This window comes from Haliotis rufescens, unplaced genomic scaffold, assembly GCF_023055435.1.
Source record: "Haliotis rufescens isolate VD_foot unplaced genomic scaffold, xgHalRufe1.0.p SCAF_3, whole genome shotgun sequence".
Taxonomy (NCBI): Eukaryota; Metazoa; Mollusca; class Gastropoda; order Lepetellida; family Haliotidae; genus Haliotis; species Haliotis rufescens.
This window is the reverse complement of record NW_025964001.1, coordinates 28,915,074-28,942,546: the sequence shown is the minus strand read 5'-3', so window position 1 is coordinate 28,942,546 and position 27,473 is coordinate 28,915,074. Positions and strand designations below refer to the sequence as shown.

General features: G+C 39.8%; 2 protein-coding genes across 2 annotated transcripts; one reads left to right on the top strand and one right to left on the bottom strand.

The window, feature by feature from the left end:
- Positions 1-1,497: 1,497 nt before the first annotated feature.
- On the top strand, positions 1,498-7,687 carry LOC124145348. The gene is made up of 3 exons (XM_046515092.2): positions 1,498-2,424; positions 5,125-5,177; positions 6,396-7,687. Exons 1-3 carry the CDS (start codon positions 2,322-2,324, stop codon positions 7,554-7,556), a joined length of 1,317 nt encoding a protein of 438 aa, XP_046371048.2. The 5' UTR covers positions 1,498-2,321; the 3' UTR covers positions 7,557-7,687.
- Positions 7,688-10,366: 2,679 nt separating this feature from the next.
- Positions 10,367-15,451, bottom strand: LOC124146582 (carbohydrate sulfotransferase 8-like). The gene is made up of 2 exons (XM_046516936.2): positions 15,404-15,451; positions 10,367-12,412 (listed from the first exon to the last, which is right to left on the bottom strand). Exon 2 carries the CDS (start codon positions 12,374-12,376, stop codon positions 11,267-11,269), a length of 1,110 nt encoding a protein of 369 aa, XP_046372892.2. The 5' UTR covers positions 12,377-12,412; positions 15,404-15,451; the 3' UTR covers positions 10,367-11,266.
- Positions 15,452-27,473: the final 12,022 nt, after the last annotated feature.

Sequence of the window (27,473 nt, the reverse complement as noted above, 5' to 3'; positions counted from 1 at the left end):
GTTCGAGGAAGGAAACTGTCGAGAACGCCGTTCAACGAAATGCAAGAACTTCTCGGAGTCGTTCCCCAGAGAAACTACCGGACAGCAATCCTATTTCACAATTGATGCCTGAGTCCAGCTTCCCCCACCCAGCAACAAATTTTGACCCTCACGATTTGCCTAATATTGTTTCACCAAACTGACGTAAGTTAATTCAAAATGGCCACTTTGTCAACATGGCTAGTTTGACGGACTTGATGTTGATGGCATTAACTTGACCTTTGCTGTTTTCGGGACATAAACCGAAAGTGTTAGTGTAAACAACGAAGGCAGCAATACTTGGCAGACATCAGCCACATGTACAACCGTTTTGGTGGATCGCTATTCTACGATAATCATTGTCAGTTTGCTGCGAGAATATCTGTCCTGTAACACCATTTCCATGCCAAGGTGGACTGGTCAATCAGAGATCAAGATACTTATTCTTCTCTGGCAGCAGGACGACTAGCCTCGTGTGCAGTATGTCAGTCTGTCCTCTACCACACTTATTACTGTCCACAACGTCGAGAGTTACCTACCTTCAGACGACACAGAGAGTTCCTCCCGACAGGCGCTTAAACTTAACTGACGCAAGAGGACGACCAAGACAGATACACCAAGGGAAGTAAGCCTGCATTAACTACAATGACAAGCCAGGATGTACTCGACACCTATGTCCATTACAGCATGCCTGTCTGTGGTATCAAGTGCCCATCATTTAGGCCCATCTGAAAACCAATGACTTCCACGCTTTGCTAAACTTCAGCAAGGTGCCAATTGCCCTGACCGTGACTTTGCCAAAACACTATTGTCAGGTTTCAAGGACGGTTTCTCCATAGGAATTTCACCTTTGCCTCCCGAGAGCTATGAATGTCATAGCAACTTATTGACCAGGAAGGACTCTGTATCTGTGTCGAGTTTAATTGTCCAAGAGTTGAAGAACTACCTGACTGGCCCCTTTTCAACACCCCCATTTCCAGTTTTTCGAATCAATCCACTGGGACTGGAAATTGGGAAGTACTCAGGTAAGAAAAGGTTGATCATAGACATTGTCCGCTCCCCACAATACCGACTAAACAACCATTAACCACCTGATAGACAAAGAGCCCTCTTGCGTGGAATAAGAACTGACGATGCTATCAGGTGCTTACTCCTATATGGGAAAAGTGCTCCACTCTGCAAATTCGATATTAAAGATGCCTTTTAACAAATCCCTGTTCATCCCGATATGTGGTCCTACCAAGGAGTCAAAAGCAAACCAATTACTACTTTTATACCAGATTGGTCTTTGGGCTTCGCTCCAGTCCAAAGGTGTCTGGTCAGCTGTCAACTGCTATCTGCCTGATGTGCACACAACAACTACGGAGTCGAGACTGTGTTGCACCTTTTGGATGACTTCCTGACTACTGACAAACCAAACGCTATTGCAGAAAGAACTCTGGCCTCGACTGCTTAAAATCATCAGTGTCTCACTAAGTACTCAAAAAGTGGAAGGTCCAGCTACACTGCTAGAATACCTTGGCTTCATCCTGGACACTGAGAAAAGTTGCAGGATAACACAGTTCACAGAATCATTACATTCATCAAGGACGTTTGCAGTGCCCACAGCTGCACAAAACAAATTCTACTGTCCCTGCTGGGACATCTGAACTTTGCTGCTCGCGCTATTCGATTAATGAGTTGTTTCATATCGAATCTGTTTGTCTATAACAGTACAAAGTCTGTTCGACAAGGTATCACAGACAGCCGAATGTCGGAAAGAATGTGAAATGTGTCTGTTGTTCCTCCAAAACTGGAACGGAGTATCCTAATTTATGGACCTGCATACACTCGTAGCTTCGGACATCCAGAGACCTGTATCCCATACTTGTAGCAAGTATTTGTGGGCATCGCTTTTGAAACGGAAAAGAATCGTATTTCACTGTGACAATCAAACTACAGTGAACATCATAACCACTGGAAGATCTGAGATTATGCCAGGCGACTAACTGTTATGGCCATGACTCTTACATTTATACCTAAATGTCATTGCTGATAGTCTATCACGTTCAAAGTTCCAGGAGTTTCGTCGACTGGCTCCAGAATCGCAAAAGGACCCATGATAGTGTGGCTGCAATACAGAGTTGCAGGTGGTATGCAAACCATCAATTTCCACGTTGCTCAATACGAAGTTTGAACATGTTTACCACACATCCTGCTATGTTCGTTAATAAATCATCGCGATAGTTCGTGAGTCTATTCCAAGTGGTGAGGACTATAGACCCTCCCGCTGATCAATACTGGCATACAGCTGGTGTTCTCAGATGACATTACACCCAGCGAACGCCATGATACGGCAATTAAAGTGTGTTTTGGTTGCTCTTGTGTGTGGGGTTCTGACATGTTCATATTTATTCTGGAGAGAAGGTACGTGTCGATGTGTGTGTACATTTTATTTGCATATCTTGCAGGTACATTCTTGTCAATAGGACGCAATCAGTTCAGTGTAACGTATAGTAGTACTGATATGAGCATAGATTGTGTAAGGGGAAAAGTAGCCTTACAGAATGTTTCTTTTTGACGTTGTTGTACTGTCATACATTCACCGAAACACTTAAGATTACTAAGAACAAGGAAGGATGATATGGCGACGTGATCATATACATCGTGAATTGATTCTTTTGCGCTCATCATTGTTTAGGGTAGGAATGTTGTTACGCTTCGTGTATGTGTGTGTGTGTGTGTGTGTGGTGTGTGTGTGTGTGTGTGTGTGTGTGTGTGTGTGTGTGTGTGTGTGTGTGTGTGTGTGTGTGTGTGTGTGTGTGTGTGTGTGTGTGTGTGTGTGTGTGTGTGTGTGTGTGTGTGGTGTGTGTGTGTGTGTGTGTGTGTCTTTTCCTTCTTGTTCATAAAATAAAATAACAGTATACAAGCAGTTATTGTGATAAATATTCGTCTGTGGTGTTATGACATATGTGATTGTGCTGTCAATACAATATGTTACATCTGTATCAGTTCAGGTTTGTTTAACTCTGTGGCTATTCCATTGAAAATAGGTCACCAGGATCCCATGCCAGTCATAAGATATAACAAGACTTTTACTCGTAGCAGTTCGATTATAACCGTAGTTCGTTAGAAGCATATATACAGCATAACTACAGCAAATAGTCGGGACCAAAAAAGTAAGTTCGTCATATTCGTCAGTCCGTTATAAGCGTGTTCGTTATAACCGCAGTTTACTGTAATATTATATTATATAGTTGCAGGATTTGATATGTTGTATTCAAAAAGGAATCAGCCAATGCCATCCACTTTTGCATGTATAGACTTCTATCGATTTAACAGTGGTGAGAAATACACGAGGGACCACCTATTTGATAGTTGATATAAAATACGTTACATAATAGATCGGTCAATCCATATAAAAGTAAATATGTGTTCTCATCATTCTATGTGTTATTCTGACCTCTTTTGTTCATACAACGTTCTGTGAAATGTGCTTGAGAAACAACCAATGGTCACTTATAACAAAAGGTTGCCATTTGTCCCAACTACGACAACGATAGATAATGTTAAGCAATACCATGTCCTTGTCATGATAGGTCCCCAGTTGTCGATAAGCTGAATAAATAGTGATTGGTCTCCACGTCTCCTTGATTTGGCTAAATGCGTATTATCACACTAACTGTTGATCATTCTTCAGTCGCTGGTTCACATGGTTCAGTCTTGACTAGTTTCTGGCAGTCGTTATGCAGAGGGAATGTCGCTAAAAGAGGCGTTAAACAACATTCACTCACTCACTCACCTAGGAACAAGCTTGACAGCAATCACTATATCCATTTCTCAGAATGTGCAGTTGTGTGAAGGAGAACGCACATGCTTGTTTGTTTGTGGTTTAACGCCGCTCTCAGCAATATTCAGCTATATGACGGCGGTCTGTAAATAGTCAAATCTTGACATCACGACCATCGATCCACGCAATTGAGATACGATGACATGCATCAACCAAGTCAGCGAGCCTGACCACCCGAACCCGTTAGTCGCGTCTTATGACAAGCATAGTCGCCTTTTATGGCAAGTATGGATTTGCTGAAGACCTATTCTACCCCGGATCTTCACGGGTCAGGACGCACGTGCAAATATGTATGAAAACATATGACAGCGATAAGGACGGGTCGAAACAGGATTTGAAGTCGATATTGCTGTTTTTGATAAATTGTTCTGCGGTCAGTTATATAGTTGGAATGCAGTGTGCTTTATATTCTGGGCGAGGAAACGTGTGCAGGATCTATTTACCCACTAGACTCTAACAACTTCCGGCTACCTCAGGCATACAGTTTATATTGGCATGCGATCTTCTGTCATATACATTCAAACACGACACTGATCATTAAAGGGGCGATCCGGTAGCCAAGTGGTTCAAGCGTTAACTCGTCACGTCGAAGACCCGGGTTCGATTCCCGACATTGGTACAATGTGTGAAGCCCATTTCTGGTGTCCCCCGTGATATTGCTAGAACATTGCTAAAACCGCGTAAAACCAAACTCACTCACTGATAATTAAAACGAAACTCACATTACTAGTTTAAAAAAGCGTTATTATCCAACGAGGTCGGTAGAGTTTCTCTTTACCCTTGTTGTTGCTAGGCTGCTGTTGCCAAGGCGGTAAATGTCTTTCTGATTGGACACAATTCATGATTGTTGTGTTCGGGGTATTACTCTCTGTGAACCGTATGCACATCCGACATAAGGGTACTCTTTTATTTTCTGGTTCCAGATAAAACATATATCGTTAAGTTAAATAGGTTCACATATTTTCCTGTTCACGTATTTCTGGCACCGTGCATTAGCTGATACCCAAATAACCTCGGTTATGTAAATAGATACTTTGTTCATAAATAGATACTTTGTTCGTATTTTCATAAATGTATTATTCATGCTAGTCATCAATCTAAAGTTTCAATGTCACAATGCCGCCTTCGGATCAAGCATTCGTATGTGCATGCATTTCTGTGTTTCATCGTTTATGTGCATTTTAAGCTTTGAAATATTTTGTGTTCTGAACGAAAGGTGACACAGGAGGATAGCGCGAACACAGGGCAGATATGTTATTAAACTTTTGTATTTGCAGACGAACCTTCACTACAAATGTCTCTGTCGGTAACACCTGGTTGTAACGTTGAGGTAGGTGTTGTTGGTGAAGAATGTAAACACAACGACATTCTTAGTGTTTTGCATTTACATTAGGGGCGGTCGGGTAGCCTAGTGGTTAAAGCGTTCGCTCGTCACGCCGAAGACCCGGGTTCGATTCCCGACATGGGTACAATGTGTGAAGCCTATTTCTGGTGTCCCCCGCCGTGATATTGCTGGAATATTGCTAAAAGCGGCGTAAAACCATACTCACTCACATTTACATTAATATACTCACCGACAAAAGAAACGCGAATACAATAAATGTTTGTTAATACGAGAAATAAGATTGGTTTGATGCACAAACGAACATACTGGTATGTTGTGTGAACCGACGCTCATGAATGCATCACATGTGACGTCATAGACTCATGACTCGAGATGCACCATTTGTCTCGGGCAGGATTAGTGTGAAGAAAATAAAGACACTTTGTGGTAACAATTGACTGATTTTTAGTTTTGTCATTAATTGATACACATTGGAAACATCTCTTCTTAACGTACATACTTCTATATATGTTTCTGTGATGCTCGTTTCTTTTGGCGGTGAGTATATAACCAAAGGAAATGTCATTATCACCCAAAATAACAAGGAAATTTATGATTTGTGACAAGTGGCGTTATTTTATGTGCTTTGCATACTTGTTGTTTAAAGTCGCTCTCAGCTATATTCCAGCTATATGACTGCTCTTTAAAGGCGGTGGGGTAGCCTAGTGGTTAATGCGTTCGCTCGTCAAGCCGAAGACCCGGGTTCGATTCCCCAAGTGGGTACAATTAGTGAAGCCCATTTCTGGTGTTCTCCGCCTTGATATTGCTGGAATATTGCAAAAAGCGGCGTAAAACCATACTCACTCACTCTATACTTTTAAATCGTTATAACGACGTCATGCTATTGTAGTTTCAGTGGATACTGAGCCAGTCATTCACTGGCTATTCTGAACCTGCATTTAAAGAAGTACAGCTGACGCAACTAAAGGTCTATTTGGCAAAATTAAGAGACGTTTGTATTTACCTGAACATTCTTAATTTAGAGAAATCATTCGAATCTGCTGATCCGGAAGTAGAACCATTAGATTCTCACGATCTCTCCACAAGGAACTGTTTCTATGTGCATAATCTAGATCAGTTGAAAAGCAAATCGAAGTGACCAAATATATCACTCCGAAATGATTGGTGTGCCTTTCATTGATGTTGTTATCTTTAATATTGTAGAAGCTGAAGAGTCTCGATTCACCTCTATACCAAAGTCAGGCGATGAAGAGTCAACTTGAATGCAGATTTGCCAAGAGACGGGAATTACTAAAGAAGTCTTGTACGAAATACCATCGGTATTTTCTTGGACCCAGATTTCGCATACCTCCACATGGTTCAAAGACCAACGTCCGTAAAAGAGTTTCATTATGCAGGATAGCGAAAGTCGGAAGCATGTTTTGGATGCGAGTGCTTGCCAAATATAATATATTTCATCGTTCTATTTTGAACACCACTGGGTTTGTGTCTTCGTCTGACTTACCACAGAGACTGTATATGTCTACCAAGAAATATGCATTTGTTAGAAACCCATACACAAGGTTATTGTCTGGGTATGTGGATAAAATATTTTCTGTTAATCCGACCTTTTGGAAAAATTCGGGATATAATGCTTTAAAGCTAATTCGCTACAAGAACAGAACTGTAACAAGACCAGAACAAGAACTGAATGCAACTTGTGGTACCGACATTACATTTGCAGAATATGTGGACTTTATTCTTTATCAACTCGAGGGAAATATACCAATTGATAACCATTTCGTTCCCATACATCGACAATGTGCATTCTGTGGGACTGAATATGATTACATTGGTAAAATGGAAACGTTCCTTCAAGACATGGTTTATGTAGCTGGCGCTTTAGGCGTGATGGAACACAATTCCACAAGAGAGGTTGTATTAAAGGAGGGCATTCACGGTGTGGACATAATGTTCTACAGAAATGCACGCAATTTATTCAATGGCAGGCGGAAAGATATGGAAGCGTGTGGAGTGACCCTATCTCAAGGTGTTCGTGCCACGTGGAAGAGATGGCAAATTCGTGGAATGATTTCAATGGAGATTCCATTTCCAGTTGAGGCTAATGGTATTGGCATAACACACACACAATTCTACAAATTGGGCCAAGAAGCTCATGCTAGATCTGATCCTAATATATTAGTACAAGGGAAACATTTGGCACTTAGAGAGGCCTACGGGACCCTTACTTATGTAGCTAAGGCCAAGTTGAGGACAATGTTTCACCCTGAATTTGAACTGTTTGATTATGAATCCACACCAGAATTTGTCTTTGGCAAGTATGAAAAGACAAAGTTTAGTTTCTTTGATCATAAGTTTGACTGATAAAATTACAAAAATGAGTACAATGTGACATAAATACAAATTTCTTTAACAAGTATTATTGGCAATAATCGAGTAAGAGTATGCATACATTTTAAGGCATAGTAAAAATTGGTGATTTGTATACACAAAGTGCTGTCACATCACATGCAACTTTGCACATTCAAATTAAGTGTTTGTTTGTTTGTTATGACCTGCGGCCAGATAAACTAACAGCATTACACTTGAATGATAGATTGGATATACATTTAGTGTAGATTTGAAAAACAGATGCAGTCCCGACACGGCCGCTTTTCCAGGTTGAGAAGAGTGAGTGAGTGAGTTGGGTTTAACGCCGCTTTAAACAGTGGTCAAGTCACATCTCGGCGTGTCAGCTTAATGTGGGAGGAAAGCCCGAAGTGATGCAAGTCTCAGACGTTTACCACTTCGGTGAAACCCACGAGCACGGGTATGGTGCTGACAAACCTAGAAACATAATCGGGGCGAACCGGGATTCGAACCCACAATTATAGGCTTCTGGTGTGCTAAGGGACGCAACTCTACCCTGCGAATCGCGGCGCTTTAGACGACTGAGCCACCCGTGCCCCCAGGTACAGAAGAGTTTCCCCAAATGCAAATATGTCTTGAAATCATTGTCATATTTCTTGATTGTCTATTTTGAAACCATACCCTTCGGCTTGTGGTAATATGCCTCCTGCTAACATAATGAGGAACCTAATTAAATTACTTATCACATGACCTGACATAGGACAATTACATCATTTCCGGTTGGGGAAACCACATGGCGGATGTAGTACAAAAAGAATGGCCATTGCTACAAGCTACCAAAATTTTAAGAAGTCACACAATCATTTCCCCAATCATAATAAATATGCATTGTCGATGCCAACTACTAGTATATCATAAGCATATGTTGTGAGCAACTGTCAATTAGTGATGAAACTACGCTTCACAATAAGAAGCCATTGATTGATCATTCTTTACTCAGCCCTGTACATGATTCACCTGTTAAAGGTGTGAAAACGTACTCCATCATGGCGCATGGCATCCTCAATATATTGCTAACTTCCATAAAACTTTAAGTTTGTTTTCTTGTTTTCATCACGATATTTTCCAAACGTAAAAGATCATCCCTGAAACGTAAAAAAAACATTCGGTGGATGATTGATTGTATGCTCCATCAATTCAAAGGAATTCTTTTTTGATTTCCTCTTAGACACGGGAGGCAGTGGGGTACCCTGGGGGTTAAAGCGTTAACTCGTCACGTCGAAGGCCCGGGTTCGATTCCCGACATGGGTACAATGTGTGAAGCCCATTCTGGTGTCCCCCCGCCGTGATATTGCTGGAATATTGCTAGAAGCGGCGTGAAACTATATTCACTCACTCTTAGACATGGTCAAAGAGTAATAAATATCGTTTGTCTGTCTATTTGGTTGCCTGATTAGCTGTGTGTATTAAAACTTGTTTCTTTGCTCCGATCAATTTAAACATCACCAAATGGAGTTGTATGCAGCTGTGACCGGCCATCATTTGAGTGAGTGAGTGAGTTAAAGTTTAACGTCACATCGGCAATATTTCAGCCATTTCGTGACAAAACAAAATTTGACATTAACAATATATTTTAAACTGTAGCCATCATTTGAACAAGTCGTGATAGCCTCATAGTATGTTGTGTGATCGGTTCACGCAACAGTGAATGTGTACTCGAGAGGGGTGGTATGGTATTAACCGATTAACCTTTTGAGCGCCTCATAGGCAAGTTGTGTACTCCCCAGGGAGCTGAGAATGAACATTATGTGCACACTAAACCATGATGATAATGTAGAACTATATGAATGGTTTACGGTGTGAATTTGGCGTATTATACATGTACATTTTTATAATGGTTTAACGCCGCTTTTGACCATATTCCAGCAATATCAGGGCGAACAAATGGACTTTGCACAGTGTGCTCATGCGACTCATTTGGGTAACCCACCGCCCGTCTGTCAATCTATTAAATGATGCGTATAAAGAGATCAAACGTACCGAAACAAGGCATAATGTGTTTGTTGTTTAACACTGTATCCGGCACTTTTCCAGTTGTATGATGGCGGCCCAGTCTGGACAGGTATAAACAGGTATATTTTGATATTTGATATTTTGTGCAACGTCCCACGGAGTCGTATAGCTGGTAAATGTCATTAATAAATTATGAACAAACAAAACATAATATCGGTGTTATGAGGGTTGCATAATACATGGCAATACAATGCCATTACTACTGATATGTCAGACACGTCCAGGACACAGCGGAGAAATCAAGACACACTACACACGTGTCAAAGTACTCTATATCGGCTTCTGGGAGACACGCCCAGTACGTGAGAATGGGGAGGCATAGATTAAATGGGGCTAATTCGAATGAAGAACCAAGAAATTGGAATCCATTATGTCTTATTTGCAGGCCATCACACCCGGAATGAAAACAAATCAGCAACTTGTACAACTGTTTATATATTCCTAAACAACGATCAACACAAAATATTTACTCGGCAAAGTGAGTGAGTGAGTTAGGTTTAACGCCGCTTTTAACAGTATCACAGTTATATAACGGCGTGTCAGCTTAATGTGGGAGTAAAGCCCGAAGTGATGCATATCTCAGGCGTTCACCGCTTCGGTGAAACTCACGAGCTCGGGTATGGTGCTGACAAACCTAGAAACATAATTGGGGTGAACCGGGATTCGAACCCACAATCATAGTTTTCTGGCGTGTCCAAGGGACGCAACTCTGCCAGCGAATCGCGACGCCTTAGACGACTGGGCCACCCGTGCCCCCTAATCGGCAGAGACACATTTATATTTATTTATTATGGTGACACCTTATGAAAATATTCTTCAAGGTAACTGTATCACATTTACTCATAAACACCTTAAAACATGTCTTTTATGTCGAATAAATCTGCGTTTAAGACCTTAAGTAAACCCTTGATTTTTTCAGCATATGCCTGTTTTGGATTTTGACAGCTCAAATATAGAGCTTAGTTGAAGGCTAAAATTGATTTTACAGGTTTTTCAACATAAAAAAAGTTTCAAACGAAAGTTGGTTTTCAAAGGAAACAGGGACAAAACATGTCAAGAAACGATATCAAGATTCTACTCCAAAACCTAATGCGTCTTGTCTGGATGCCGAAAGAACCTCGCATGAGTTCACTTAACCACGATTCTTCAAAACGCACAGGATTCAAACAATTGAATTGTATGTTTTTTTACTGCCATACACCTCATACACATCTATATACGTACAGGAACAAAATGTCAAATGTCATTTTCCAAATTCGTACACCCCATCCCATCTACCGTGCAACCTCTACATTAAATCCACTCCCTACATCGCATATGTATTTATTGCAGGATGTTTTGCGCGATTCTCGTAAAACCCTGTCTTGTACAAGAAACAGTTATGTGATCAGGGCACAAACCTACTAGGATTGACAAATTAATGCAGAATCACAACTTGTAACCAAACCTTTAAGCTAGAGATAGCTATACTACAATGTTCATGTAAAGCTTAGTCGCCTGTATATTTAAAAATTAAAATAGGCACCGTCAAATGCTAAATTTTCCAAAGGGATGAACAAGTTCAAGTTAGTGTATGCCAGTTAAGATGAATGGAAACGTGACATAGGTATATTGTATGGTGTATATAATGAGGGTAAAGTGGACATTTAATCTCATCTATCCCGTAGGAATTTATTATCAAAAAAGCTAAATTTGTCATCCTTTCGATATTTTCCATAAACGTAGTCTGGCATAGGATCATATTCAAACATCTGAAACTCGGGTTCAAAAAGCTTCCTCAGTCTGACCTTGGCCTCATAGGTCAGTGACCCATATGCTTCTCTGAGTGCTCTCTTTTTCCCCTCCGATAAGACTTTAGGATCAGACTCATTGTGCGCCTTCTGTGCTAACTCATTGAATCTTTCAAATGTCACATGATTTTCATCTGCTTTCAGTGGAAATGGGAGATCCATAGATATCATTCCTCGAATCTGCCATCTTTTCCAGGTTACACGAAGTCCTTCAATAAGTGTCACTCCACATCTTTCCATTTGCAGCCGCCTCGATGTAAACACATTGAACGCATTTGAGTAAATCATATGATGCACCCCTTCTAGACCCCAATGTATAACAGCCTCCCTTGATTTGTCATATTTCAGAAGTCCCATCACGTCACTCACAAACACCATGTCATCCACAAACGTCTCCATCTTCCCTATATAGTCATAGTCAACATTACAAAAGCCGCAGTGTCTGTGAATAGGATTAAAATGTCTATCAATATCCATTTTGTTGTCGTTGCTGTAAAGAATGAAGTCCACAAACTCCGCAAAAGTAACGTCGGAGCCACACGATGCATTTCCAGCACTGGAAATCTCCTTACCGCGAACAGTCTCGGCGGCTTTAGATCCCACCTTTTTCCAATACATAGGGTTAATTGAGAAAATCTTATCTACATATCCCGACAGTAATCTTGTGTATGGGTTTCTTACAAACGTTAATAGGGTGTGTGGTGTATTTAGCTTTGTTTGTTTTATTCCAATAACTATTTTGCTATGGGAGTCCTCGCCTATCATTGTCTGAGTATGTCTTCGATAAACAGCCACAACATAATTCCAGTAAGTACTTCCAGCTTTTTGTATGACACACATTGCAGAGGTTTTATGTTTTTTTGGATGCGTCAATATCATTCGTCTTGACGAATCAGTGCTCCCAACCTTATTACAGGCTCGTTTTAAAATGTCTTTTCTTTGGGCAAATCGGCACTCCAGCTCCGCTTTCATTTGTGCACTTTGGTGAAGAGGAAAGTTAAAATCTCTCTGAAAAATAAAAATATATAATAAAAAGAGCATCAGAAATAGTATCATCACGTCCATGGTATATTTTTATTTTGTATACTTGAGACAAAATAATTTTTGCCATTGTTTTCTGGAACAATTCGTTCTTTCAAAACAAGCCCATATCCATCCCTGAATATCAAATAATCCTATTCTAACCAGAATCACGGATGATTATGTAGGTTTAATTAAAAAAATTCTTGTTTACAGACATAACAAAATACGAATTCATTACCAACGTGTGTAATACTGTGACTGTCATTGTGTGACCAAAACGTTAATGGAGTAAATCTCGAACTGAAACTGTTCGACTTGTTATCTAGATGTTAAAGTTTTACCAAATACATAATCGAGTTTCGACCAGGCAACCAAGTGAATGAAAGCATGTTCGCGAAATGAGTAGAGATGCGCAACGATCCACGCCACCGGCATACGACTACCAGATCTGAGTTTTTGTTGGCTCTTGCGACCAAAAAAATTTATTTGTGTGAGGACTTACTATAAACGGGTCCCCATTTGGCCTTACTTGAGAAAACGTTGAGACCTGTTCAGCGCCTCAAAGTGGGTAAAAGCTTAAAAGTAACTTCGTCTACACGTTTTTCATATACTGAACAACAAAAGTTCCTGTGACATTGAATAAGATTTAATGCAAAGTTTTGTTACCAAATCTGAATCAATTTCGGTTTGCAACAGATAAAAGACTCTTGAAGTATTCAAATGGTTTAATTTGCCATACTTACTTCAGAAAATGCGTGATTTTATAAAAAAAAAAACATGAACATGCCAAAATGTCGATTTACAAATCAATAGCGTGTGTGTCCACCTCTGGTTGCGTTGCAAGCCCACATCTTTGTCTCATGGAATGAACCAGGCGTCGCACAAAGTCCCATGGGATATCTGTCTATATCTGCTGGAGTGTCTGTGGAACACGTGGTTGACGTCGAAGGCGCCGATCCATCTCATCCGACATGTGCTCGATTGGTGAGCGACCAGGGGAGCGAGCCGGCCAGGGGATGACATTCATGTTGTTTTGTTGAAGAGAATCCCGAACAAGTAGAGCAATATGAGGCCGGGCGTTGTCATGTTGAAAGGTAATGCCTGGGCCATGACGACGCAAAAACGGTAGAACAACAGGGCCGATGATCTCGTCGCGGTAGCGCTGTCCATTGAGATTTCCCTCTACCACTATCATACGGGTCCTCTGCGTTCCTGTAATTCCATCCCATACCATAACGCTGCCGCCCCCGAACCGATCTTCGTCCATGACACAATGATTGGCGTAACGTTCACCTCGACGTCGGTACACTTGAACCGTCCATCGCTGTGGCTGAGGTGAAAACCAGACTCGTCAGTGAATAGAACTTGTCCCCACTGCATGACCGTCCAGCATAGACGCTGTCTGCACCACTGTAGACGTGCTTGACGGTGATTTCTGGCCAAAAGGGGACGTCTGGCGAGTCTTCTGGCGACAATCCCTGCACATCTGAGGCGACAACGTACGGTTTGAGAAGATATTCGTCGTAGGCCAGGTATGCTTTTTGCAGTCACTGTTGCTGGCTGGAATCGATTTCGTAGGTGTGTTGTTCGAATCAAGTTGTCTTGTCGATTATTGATTACGCGTGGCCTGCCACTTCGAGGAAGGTCTCTGACTGCATTCGTCTGTTGCCAACGTTGCCATAAACACCAAATGGTGTTTCTGTGGACGTTAAATTGTCTTGCGACATCACGTTGACACGATCCTGCTTCAAGCATACGCTCATTTTCGGACATGCGTGGCATTTCGTAATGTTGAATAAATTGCGTAATTTTGTTGTTTTTCTGAGTGATTGTTGTCAGCACGATGCTAAACAATGCATATGGAATCCCGTTAACGCACATTTTTTATACCCATTCTTGGGTTGTGAAATGTATGGAGCTTGCATAAAAGTCAACTTTTGCATGGAATGCATGCTTTTCTGTAGCAGTTGCGTTTTTGTGACTTGATTCCATACTTTTACTACAATATTGAAAACCAAACTTTACTTTAAAACTACACTAAAATATTGGTGTCACAGGAACTTTCTTTTTTGAGTATATTTAGCAAAACGTTAATGGAATTAAATCTCGAACTGAAAATGCTCGACTTGTTATCTAGATGTTCAAGTTTTACCACTGTGACAAATAAATAGTCGAGTTTCCACGAGACAATCCAAAACGTCAGTCTTAGAGAATCACCAGTTTCTATTATCAGTCCACAAGGGAAACTAATATGACTCGATCATTGAAATCAGTAATGAGTTTTGTCGGCTCTTACGACCAACAATAACTATCGTTGTGGGGGCTAATTACAATAAGGTCCCAATTACTGAAGAATATGTTAAGACCAGTTCAGCGCTCAAAAGTAGGGGAAAAACAGAAAGGTTTTATACATATTTTGGAAGGGTTTTGTCACTTTATTTACACATGTATTTCATATTCATATGGTTGTTGGCGATGACGAAGTCGAAGATCATGCTGCTGACTTATAGCATTATTGATAACACTTATATCCAGGACTGATGCTGTTAAGTTGGGCTCCATCAGTAATCAGTTGGTTAGACTGCCTCAATAAACGGTAATAAAAGCCATAACACTTTTCACAGGGTATATAATTTGATAACATGGTTTTGACATGTTCAGTTTCCATAGAAAAACCATACTATTTCGTAAAAAATTATGTATTTGGTCATGAATTCATGATAATCGCATACAGAATGCTCTCAAATAAATAAATTCCTCATTGCCAAACAGTTTAGAAGTTTGGATGTTGTAATTGCACCACTACTTGCCATTGTACACCTCAGTTAAATTCACATCACCATAGATAATCATTATATTTTTTAAGTATTCCATGGGAAATATCTTTACTAAAATAAGCTGGAAAGTGGCCCTTTCTATCCACAAGACATCCTGATTCCTGTGTAACTTCCAATTTTTGATATTGTGTAAACCTACCTCTAAATGACCAGAAGACAAAACACCCGTAGCTGCTGGCTCTCGAGTGTCATCTGAAACAATCAATATGTAATTAACACTTTGTCATACAATAAGTGATGACCTTCCTTATGAACTGTTCAAAATAATTCTCAATTTATGAGATATGTATCTGTACCATTGTCACCGAGTCGTAGAACGCAGCTCATGACGGTCCAGTGATCTTAGCGCCCCCTACTCACCACTGTACAGCGATCGACAGCTCGGCTTCAGTTTGGCTTAATTTGAGTTTGTTGGGCTATCGCTGGGGAATTTGCTATCTGTAAATTTCATTCTATACCATTTCAATCTTATGCTCTTAAATGTGTTATCTCCCAAGAGTGTACAAGCATATTCAAATGTTGAAAGTGTTTTAGTAACTTTGATCTTTACGAAATAACGGGATTATCTCGTACTATGTAGATATTTCTCGTGTATCTCGTCATTTTTGCCACCTTACTAATTGTAGCTTTAGGTAGCTTATGTTTAGCCCTTTATTTTGATTTAGTTTGCTTTCGTCAGACCTTGGCGGATCGCTCTGCGACGGTGTGAACTGTCGAACTTAGTTTCCCTGGTAGGTTGTTTATCCCTGTATGGATCTTTGTCCGTGACAGTTGGACTCCAGTCACTTTTGATTCCAGTCTTTCGTTAATTATATATATATATATGTAGCTGATAATAATAAACCAGTGAACTTTTACCACCTTGGCTATCATGTCTTTATTTACATTCATTAACATTCTAGTCACAGGGCTCAGCTCAGACACGACCATATTCTAATAGAATCATATTTTTAAATCGTTTTGTACATTTCATATTATTTGCTTCAGTATTTGGAGCACCAGAAATGTACACCCAACTGTTAACTTAAGTAGTACTCTGGATACATGAGCTCTAGTCCATCCTCTTCAATGGTTAACACATCCTATGAATGCCAGACATATACATAACAGAGGGTGTAAGCCGGAATTGAGAAAACTGATATACCCCAGTCAGAGATATACTGTCAGTCTTATGAGATTTGATGATACATGTCAGTGCTACCAAGATAGCGTAGACAAATGAAATCATGAAAATTATGCATAGGATATAAATCCCTTTTCCTTTCATTTCCTTGGGAGAGATTGGTGTAGACACTGACATACACTGCACCTGGAACTGTGACATTCCTTGATCTATGAGGCTTTTGTTACAAAACGTGGTGAACACAGATAGTGTTACGTATCCATTTTCAGAGATTCAGGACAATTTGTGAAAAATGAAAACAATATGTGAAATGCTGGACTTCCTTATTGATAATAACTGCGTAAAATTTTGGGGTAAGGCATTTAGACAAGAAGTAGGCATCCCTATCGGCACCAATTGTGCTCCCCTTCTTGCGGATATGTTACATTATGCATATGAATCGGAATTTCTGTTGGGATTGGCAAAGTGAAAACAAGGTAATTTGGCCAAGAAGTTTAACTTAAGCATCAGGTATATCGATGATTTGATCCCGTTCAATGACAATCAAATAGCCAATTCCCTTCCATTGATTTACCCCCTGAACTCGAAATACAGCAGTCTCCGGCCTTTGGTGTCTACATTTCGCAACTTTTGAGATACAATAGAGCATGCCCCTTCTTACAATATTTCAAAGAGCGTCATACGACTCTTGCTCAGAACTTGTTTGATCAAGGTTACAACACTAAATGCCTCAGTAAAGCTTTCGCCAAGGTATATGGTTGACATGTGGAGAATATTTCCAAATTTGATGCATCAGTGACAAAAATTATGTCCGATGCAATTCCCTATTTTGACTATTACCACATGTTCGCATGTTTTTTTCAGGTGAACAATTGACTTGCCTTTTCATGCGTTTGTGACATGTGCCACCGTGGTATCATTACTATTTGATAGGGATTCATAAATACATGCGCATGATATAGTCGGAATTGTCCAATCGACTCTGCTTTATGCAGACATTTCTATTGGATGTCGAAAGGGATTTGTTGCTTTATCAATGCAAATGACATGACGTAAGTAGTTTCTTTTAATGTACCAATTAATGTCGAGGTAGTGTACAGAAACTATTTAAGATGAATATATGTCATGCGTAACGTAAGGAACTGCCCAATCCACGGATTATGGATGCGCCAAACCGTTTGACAGAGAAATATGGTAGCTATGAGTTTCGAGATTTTTGACGAAATTGGTGTGGCTAATGACAGATCTAGATCTATTTCATGGAACGATGAGGGTTGCATATCATCTAATAAACACGTAGTGTACTGGTGCCTTAAGTTCTCCGGGCACCCCAGCTGAAGGGGAATTTGTCATCACCCGAGCAGGCTCTGTACCAGCTGAACTATTAACATACAAAAGTAGTGTTGATATATCCATTACGTTGTTCACCGAATTGTTTTGAGAATAAAGGCTGTCTGTATTGGTGGGAAAGCTAATAGTTATCCAAAGGATCCTTTGCTATGCGTGTCGTATGCTAAATTATGTATATAATTAACTATGTATGTAGTAATATAACCCTGACTGTGTGTTGTATGTTAAGTTGCGTACAATTGCCAGTATGTTGCCAGGTTGCAGGTGTATGGTACATGTTGTATATCTGGGCTGTGTGAAGAACGTTATTTACAACTGACTGTGCATTAGACCCGTGAAGAATAGGTTTAGAATAGGTCTTCAGCAACTCGTAAGAGGCGACTATGCTTGTCGTTAGAGGCGACTAACGGGATCGGGTGGTCAGATTCGCTGACTTGGTTGATGCATGTCATCGTATACCAATTGCGTGGATCGATGCTCATGATGTCAATCACTGGATTGTCTGGTCCACACTCGACAAACTGTGCCTGATGTTATAACACATACTCTTCGGTATGACATATACTCTTCAAAAAAAAGAAACGCAAAGACATATTTGTGTGAGGTAGGAAAATACATTTATACGAGGAACCGCACAAGGTATTGAGCCAAAATGTTGTCATCTCAGTTATCGTGCATAGGAAAAGTCAGCTACCATAAATAACGCGTATGTCCCCCGTTGGAATTGATAGCGGCCTGGCATCTCCTGCCAGTGGAAGAGACGAGAATGCTTATCACATTTTGGGGGATGGTAGCCCACTCGGCCTGCAACGCAACTGCAGCAACGTCTTGGGTTGCGGTTGACGTCGGCGTAGCCGTCTATCCAATCCATCACATAGGTGCTCTATCGGGTTCAAATCCGGGGATCTGGTGGGCCAGGGGATAACATTAACGCTGTAGTTGTGTAGACAGGATCTTATGATTTGTGCTGTATGCGGTCGAGCACCGGAATACACCGTTGCCGCTACCGTGTGGAAGGAGAATTTCGTTGATGTATCGTTGAGCCGTAAGATTGCCATGGATATGGACCAAACCTGTCCTGCCATGGTGAGAGATATTCGCCCACATGATAACGCTACCCCACCAAACCTGTTCACTTTCTGTACGCATTTTCCGGCGTTACGTTCCCCCCGACTTCTGCAGACCAGTGTTCTTTCATCCCCTCGACGGAGGAGAAATCTTTATTCGTCGCTGAACCAGACATCTTTCACAATCGCAGTTGAGGCCATATCCTGTGTTGACGACACCAAAGCAGTCGTTGTTGACGATGTGGTCGACTCAATATGACGCGTCTACAGCTGATCGGGATTCCCCTGCCTGCAAGCGGCCTATGACGTTGTTTCTTTGCACTTCTGTTTATCTTGGCATGTTGTTGAACTGTCATTGTTCGATTGACGCAGATGTTAGGCAATTAAAAACCCTGCACTTTAATACCGTTCATAGTGCTGCTGCATGTGCAGTACGTGCAGCTTCATGGCCCTTTTGTTAATGCACTTGGTGCGTTTTTCCGAAGCGTACGTGTTTCCCGACTAATGGTGTGCATGTCCTTGTTGTGATCATTTTGATCCGGGAAATTTGTCACTGACGCGATAACACATTACACCTCTTCATTGTGCACCTCTTGGTCTGCTAATGTTGCTTTTATGGCCAAAGACATTCGTATTGCGGTTTTTTTTCGAATATATTTACATATTTTAATTAATTAATTTACTAAATTAAATGTATCCTATGCCTGAATGCCGGATATTGCAAGTATTTTATAGCATCAAACCCTGTGTTACTGAGAATAGCAACATTTGATACTTGAATAAATTACATATCAATTACATATCTTTTTCTCCTTAAATTACACACGACAAGTACCGATATAAAGATATGCTGTATAAAGACAGACACTTACCTAAAACCCAAAACACATAGATCAGCATCGCAAAGAGAAGACCAGCTACCAACGCCTTTATCCTCCTCATGGTGCGATGAATGTGATGTGCGTCTGTTCCTACTACTGCAGTTGACACTTGTCATTTGACAAAATATCCCCACATCTCGTTTACTGTATCAACCACCAACGTATTATCTTACCAAGGTACATACAATTATATAGCACTTCTATAGCGTCCAAGTCTTTATGGATTTCTTTCAACTCAGTATCAGATGACGAACACAAATCCGTCTGTTTGTGTCACACTGTATCACTTAACATTGGCTCAAGACCATGGACACTAACGGTTGTAATTGCAACCCATAGTGTAAATATGTGAGCACTCAGCGTTGCATCCGCAACCGTTAGTGTCACTGAAACACTAGGGGTTGATATTAAAAGTGTTAACTAGTGAACACTAAGGATTGATGCATACATCTTCCTGTTGCAACCTTTAGTTTTCACATTTTGTCAGAGGAAACGTGAAACTAGTTTTCGCGATATATAGACAATATACATCTTCCCGAGGCAAGAGCGTTAACTGAGTGTAAAAGTCCAGTTTCCACCCTTGCCGAACTAGTCTGGAATTCCTGGGCTTGATCGTAGTGCCACCAGTGGTTATTACGAGTTATGACCCTTCTAAAACTTTCCTATCGACCAATCAGATTCCACCTTTCGTATCACTTTCATTTGATTCAAACAAAACGGTGGCGCACAGTCAAGACGATCTGATCGATAATCAAGATCTATATTGTGATAAAACGAGCCTTACATCGCGAAGTGCATCAAATCACGTGAGCACCTTGGTAAAAATCATGAAAAGATTTTGAAAATATCTGTTGACAACGAGTTTAAGGAGCACATGCTTTGCAAATCCTGCAATCGACCGAAATCAGCACGACAATTTACGAACCGGATCTCGATTTCGGTGCGCGATTTTGATTGGACTATGCATAGACTCGTTAGCCCAGCCAAAATGTAACTCTTTTATACTAGCGTAGTTCGGCAAGGGTGGAAAATGGACTTCTCAGTTAACTCACTTGCCTCGGGAAGATGGACCATATAAAGCAGAATTCAATTCAATAGTTCACTTTCTGTTTCGCGAAAATTTACAAAAATGCCTTGGTATTGGTATTTCTTGTCTCACTGCCCAGAATACCTAAAATATAACAGGTCATGTGTACTTTTTAAAAAAGATATGAAACATTTTCAAAATGTGTGAGTATTGCTTTTATTATGTGTGTATGATATTCTTAGAACATAGCCATCCATCTTTTCGTAGTGATAGCTGCATCCTCAACGTTTGTTCATCTGCTTTTGATATTAATCAGATAATATAAAATAGAAAGAGTCCTTTTCAAATAGCCAATATTAAGGAGGGGCTGCTTACGTTAGGATTATGTTTGAATTAATCCGCCACCACCACCCTCGCCGCCGCAAAAGGTCTATGCCTATGATATGTCATATATTAGACATATAGGTCTGAGGAATGTATTTTGATAGTGTTAGTACATGTCTAATTTGTTTCTGCAGACATTTTTATGTATTTTACATGAGGGTGAAGGTCACAGAAAGGTCACTCAAAGGTCATTCTGGTGCTTCAAATCTTGTTACCAACCTCTAAAATAACTACTGGTTATGATATCATGAAACTTGGTACGTGTTACCTCTATACTAAAGTTGCGGACTTTTGACGGAGATTTGTTTGAAGGCCAAGGTCACGCAGAGGTTGAAACTTAGGGAAAAATCTCTTTGTTCAAATTTTCTCCTTGTTCGCGTTTTGTCAATAATTGAGCAGAATGCAAACTGGATGAGTTTTGGAAAGAGGGGCTGCTTCAGTGTTTGTCGAACAAACATCGTTTCGAGTTGAAGCTAATTTCAAAATGTTTTCGATGAAATATGCATAAATCCTTTACCATACCAACGTGACGACTTCAGATTCAAATGATCTAATATGTCTGTATTTTTTAAAACCTGTTTTGAAGTAATATATGTTTTAAAGAAGAAAATAAGTGTTACTCATTCATTTCAAAAGTTAAAGTTAAGGTTGATTCTGCAACCCCTCATATGGTGACATATGCAACTGATGGTGCTTATTTGCCAGAAATGATCTAATATATCTTTAATGGAAGTTATACAATTGTGTTTTTGAAAACTTATTTGAGAATAATATTTGTCATGGAAAGTTAAAAATTCAACATGATCCTGATGTGATAGCCACGTATTTAAAACCCTATCGAAAATCAGATTTGCTTCAACAAGCTCTGGCCTATTCAAATTTGATTACTTCTCACCACGTTTGAAGGAGCTTCTGGAGATCGACAAACCATTCCTGTCATTGTAATCGGAAAACAAACAGCAAATATCTATAAAAGTTCCAAGTACAGTCAATCTTAGTTGTGCACCATTTTCGAAGTCAGTGCTCCCAAAACAGCTTAACCGTTCCGCAGGTGTCTTAAAGCGAATCTCTTCAAACGAACTTAAAGTGTACAAGTTGTTGGAGGCACTCTATACATCCAATACTGTCAAATGTATGGGCAAGAAATAATCTGATCTAATTGTCAGATTAATCACCATAACCCCCTTTTAACAAATATAACACAATTAACTTAAGTTCCGCAAAGATAGATCATGTATTATAGTAAATCATTTTTGCAATACTATCAACTGTTAAATTCGCTTCTTAGAAGAAACCATGAGCCTAAGAGGAATGTTTCACACTAAAAACCACAAAACCCCTAAAAAACAAAACCCCTAATGATTCAGGGGGAAACATAAAGCCTTCTCTGCAGAAAATGTCTACGGTGCCAAAAATGTATTTTGAGCAGAAATGTCTGAGCAGTGGCCATCAACAGACTTTTTAATAAAGCTGCCGTGGGGGCAGTTAAAATGGTCAAAGTCACATTGAAATCGGAGTTGAACAAATTGATAAATTTCAGATGTCATCATTGTTGGAAAATGCATGTGCAGTTTCAGCTTCATTGGCAGAGTGGTTTCTGAAGAGAAGATGTTAACTGCGAAGACTCAAGATTTTTGGTATTTTGCAATATGACAAGTGGCAGACTTATTTGATTTCCGATAAAGGCGCCTTGAAGAAACTTGTTTCGACATAAGGTGACCATTTCACTCACCAAGGCACAACCTCTGAACTTGTTAGTGTTCGAGAAGATGTTTTTTAATTTTGTTTTTAAAACCAAAACACGTATGGCTATGTTGAAATTCCTATGTTGATGCCTTCAACAAACGTGAACCTACTTAGTGTAACAAACATCCACACAACATTTCAACTGAACCCATTAAGCCATTTCGAAGACGTCGAAATTGTGACAAGGTTATGGATCGTTCACTGAAAAATAATGTGTTTGAATAAGTAACTTTGCTCGTACTTTCAGAGAAACAAAATGTACATCGCGTACATGTATGTCTTGAAGCACTGAATGAAAACAATGTCCTGTTTCAAACTGTTTCCGGTTTTAGTTTGTTCAGGTGCACAAGCGTCGTTGTTTCATAGCCACCCACTATGACTTTACATGGTCAGACATGTATATGTTAATATTGTACTTGGAGTACTGAGTTTAGGTAATCATCTTGCAACGATTGCTTAATATATCTCAGATGGATCGAATTCCTAATTATGTATATCTTTCCGCTTTCAGGGTCACAACATCTGTAGCCAGATTATTGGAAAAAATTAATACTAATCATAAGAATATGATAGCGGATTGAGGTATATTAGATTGACCTGAACTAATTATTTGTTCTTCAGGAAGGTGTTGCCACCTCCATTCCTACCCACGCCCGTTTAAAACAGAAATGATTAAACAAGTGTATGTTGTGTGAAAAGTTAATGGTGTATGTTTTGTTTAGATTTTCGTGAAATGATATATAATTATTGGAAATATTTCATTTATTTTAAGCATTTGGTCTGTGCGACATTTGTGACTGCAATATATGTTATTGATTTCGATTTGCGTGTTGTATATACCACATCAAAACGATGTATTATATGACGCTATATTGCCTGTCGTGTCTGCCAACTTGATATGATTGAACAGTGCAATCCTATAGTGGAGTTCCCGACATCTTGCTTCGACTTATTGTGTGCAAGTTAACAATGTTGTTTTATTAAAAATGGCGGTTTAAGGTTCTAATACACAGATTGTATTTGGGTACGATATATTTTCAAAATCATTAAATATTCCTTAAAATGTTTTTGAGATTTCATGTACAGTTACACTCATATTGTTCACTATTTTGGTTAAACACGGACCATAAACAAGTTGTGTTTGGTAAAGATATCTTTTCAAAATCATTTAATACTGTATCAAATAGCAAAGGATCTTGCTTAAAATGTTTTTGAGATCTCAAGTACAGTTACACTCCTATTGATCTTTGATATGGACAAACACGGACCATGATGGCGACTTGGCACTGAGACGTCGTTGAAAAGATCCACAGGTAGAGCATAGACAGTGATGAATGCAAGTTTGTGTATGAGCTAATGAGTGATGTTTTACTAGTCAGCAGTTCTCCAGCAATATTATGAAATCTTAGCCAGAGTCAGTGATTGATACCATGAACGACGATCCATGATTCATAATCAGTGGGTATTGTGGCGATCTTTATTCGGCTTTTATGTCAAGTTTCAACATTTGGTGCTCAACCGGAATTACCACGGATGCGCATACATATAACTGTAATAGATCTGTGGCTTCTTAAAGTCCCGTTAAATGGATTTTAACAAATACCGCGAAGCCATAAAACCATAACATTGTTGATATTAGAATTTACGAAATGGGACAGGAGTAGGTACTGCTTTTGTGCATTGATAACACCGACTGTGTGCTCACAATAATGCATAAAGTTTACAAGCGGGTCAACGATAGAACATCAAGGTATGATTGATACAAATAAACCACCAGAATTTAAAGACACAAGTGACAGTGCTGAGTTGGCAGAAGTTCGGTCAGCTTCATTTCTTGACTCTCTCTAAATTAAGGGCATCAGCTAGAATTGCACCGTTCCAACTAGACTAGTCTCTTCGTGAAAACGTCACTTTCAAAAGGCGAGGTTCTGGTGAATACTGCATCATTTTGTCATGCCTTTATTGTTACTGTGATTTTTTTATTAAGAAAATAACAAAACTAAAACATGAGGTAAGCATGTCGAATTCTAGTGCTGTTTGCTCCAACAGAGTACTGGATTCCATTCAAGAGCAATCCATAATGTTAAAATACAGCGTGTGATTGCATGAAAGGGAGCAATTGTTTGATTTTCATGGGAGAGGGGAGGAGATTTTTTCTATAACAAAATAATCAAGTCTCTATTTTACTGTAAACAATTGTGTATGCCTCACAAATTACTGAACGAATGAAGTGTCTTTTTCCTAAGTGTCCTAAGAATACATTCTGTTATTTCTACATATTCCATATTTGTAAAGAATAAATGCATTGTAAATGGTAAAATATTTATTAATGCTTTCGTATTGTTATCTTGTTAATATGCATTGAGGACTGCAGCCAATATTCAATATTCAAAACGTCCAAATCTGTAAAGAAAATTAGCTCTAATAGATATATATCTAATTCCGCTCTAAGATGGAACTCCGAGGTCTTAGAAAAGGTTGCTGGACAGGGGGTGTCATTTGAATACGCTGTCGGAACCTTAATCCTTCTTCCAAACCGCCGCCTGTTCTAGTAGACAGAGCGTCTTCCCGGAAGCCCTGTGGTTCGATGCCTTAGTTGTTTGATACCGAAAGATGTTGAAGGGTGGTTCTGGCTGTCACCCTATTTGGCGTTTGGCAGTAAGGTTATATAGCAGGGGTTTGGTCGGCTCGTAGTCAGTATACTGGGTGGCTGGGTTGTCCATGTAAATTTGGGGATAGTACCTCAGTGGGCGAGCACTATAAACCCGGCATTAGTCCGGAATATCCGACAAACAGCGTACGAATCTTGGTAATCTGCCGGCTGCACTAACAGGGACCAACTTTTGCAGCATCACCTCCTTCCTGACACTCAAAGTCAAATGTAAGATTTTGCAACATGATAACGCCAGGCCGCACACGACTCGCATCACTGGCATCTTTCTAGCCAATAATAATGTAAATGTCTTTCCTTTGCAATCCAGATTGCCAGATATGAACGCAATTGAGAAATCTTTGGGAAGAACTCGACCGACGTCTACGACAGCGTCAACAACAGCTTGAAACAATTTATGAACTGGCTCGAACACTGCAAGAATGGAGAAGGATTCCCGAGGACAGAATTCAAAGACTAATACAGTCAATGCCTAGACGTTGCCGTGCGGTAATGCAAGCACATGGTGGTCATAACAGATATTGATATCTGCACAACATCCGGGTCTTATAGATTCAGGAAAATCATATAGACAAACTTTGTTGGTCCAATTATGTGAAATTTTATTGCAGAACACTTGTTCATTCTCTCATGCTTTTAAATAAACCAAAAAACGTTTGACGTTCCCAGTTATGCGTTTCTTACGGTGTTAATCAAGTGTTTACACTCACAAGAAAACACTTCTACAATATATGCTACTATATCTTCCTGAAATTGGTATATGGTTCCATACTTCAGACTTCAATGAAGACCGACCCGTGAAGGTTCGGGGTAGAATAGGTCTCCAGCAACCCATGCTTGCCGTGAAAGGCGACTATGCTTGTCGTAAGAGGCGACTAACGGGATGGGATGGTCAGTTTTGCTGATTTGGTTTATGCATGTCATCGTATTCAAGATGCGTGGATCGATGTACATGATGTCAATCACTGGATTGTCTGGTCCAGACTCGACTACTTACAGGCCACCGTCATATAGCTGGAATATTTATTGCTGAGTGAGTCCTTAAACAACAAACAAAACAAACAAAACTATAAACAAAGAAATGCATAACCTGCATCACATCCCTCAACGTGAAATAATCGTGAGATAATTTCGCCTATCTATACTGTTTGTGCCTTTGACAGTTTATAACACGATACAGACAGGCATGTATTTTCAGATCTTACCCTATGTACATGACGGAATAACGGGATAGTCTATCTTAATGAGGAACTATCATGAATGAGTACAAATGTATCATCAAGTGATGTCATTGGTATGTATAAAGCGCAACGGAAAAAAGTATGTTTCGTGTAGTATCCGTGAATAGTGAACATATATTAATATGAATTGATGAAAATCATAGACATATAATACTAAACATGATCACAGATCAATAGTCACGGTAAGGGTTTAGTGATGTCTCACGCCTTGTGGGCATGTGAGGCCAATCGTGGCATCCTTCCCGAATAAATATAGAGAGTGAAGTGAGAAAAATGTGTGTGGGATGAAAAGGTTATAGGAATAAATGGGAATTACCTGTATGAAATATAGGAAGTTTCAAATACCAATGGCATAATGTACAAATGACTCACTTTTATTCACAATATTTTAGACAAAACTGGCCTGGTCTATGTTTGACTGTCACAGAGTTTTATGTCATCTTCCTGGATGCAAACACGCAAAGAAGACATGATATACTTTGGCAAACTTGGAACAGAGGTATTGCAGATTCATCTCAATGTTCAACACATAGAATCTTCAAAACTGAAAATCAGCTTGAATCACATTTACTACATATTTCCTTCCTGTTAAAATTAGCACACTCACTTTTAACATATGTACTAAAATAATTATGTTGGTATTTCCATGATTATTGTAACAGTGCCAAAGGCATATGTTTTGTTTGTATGTACAGAAACTAAGGTGGTATTTCACCTTC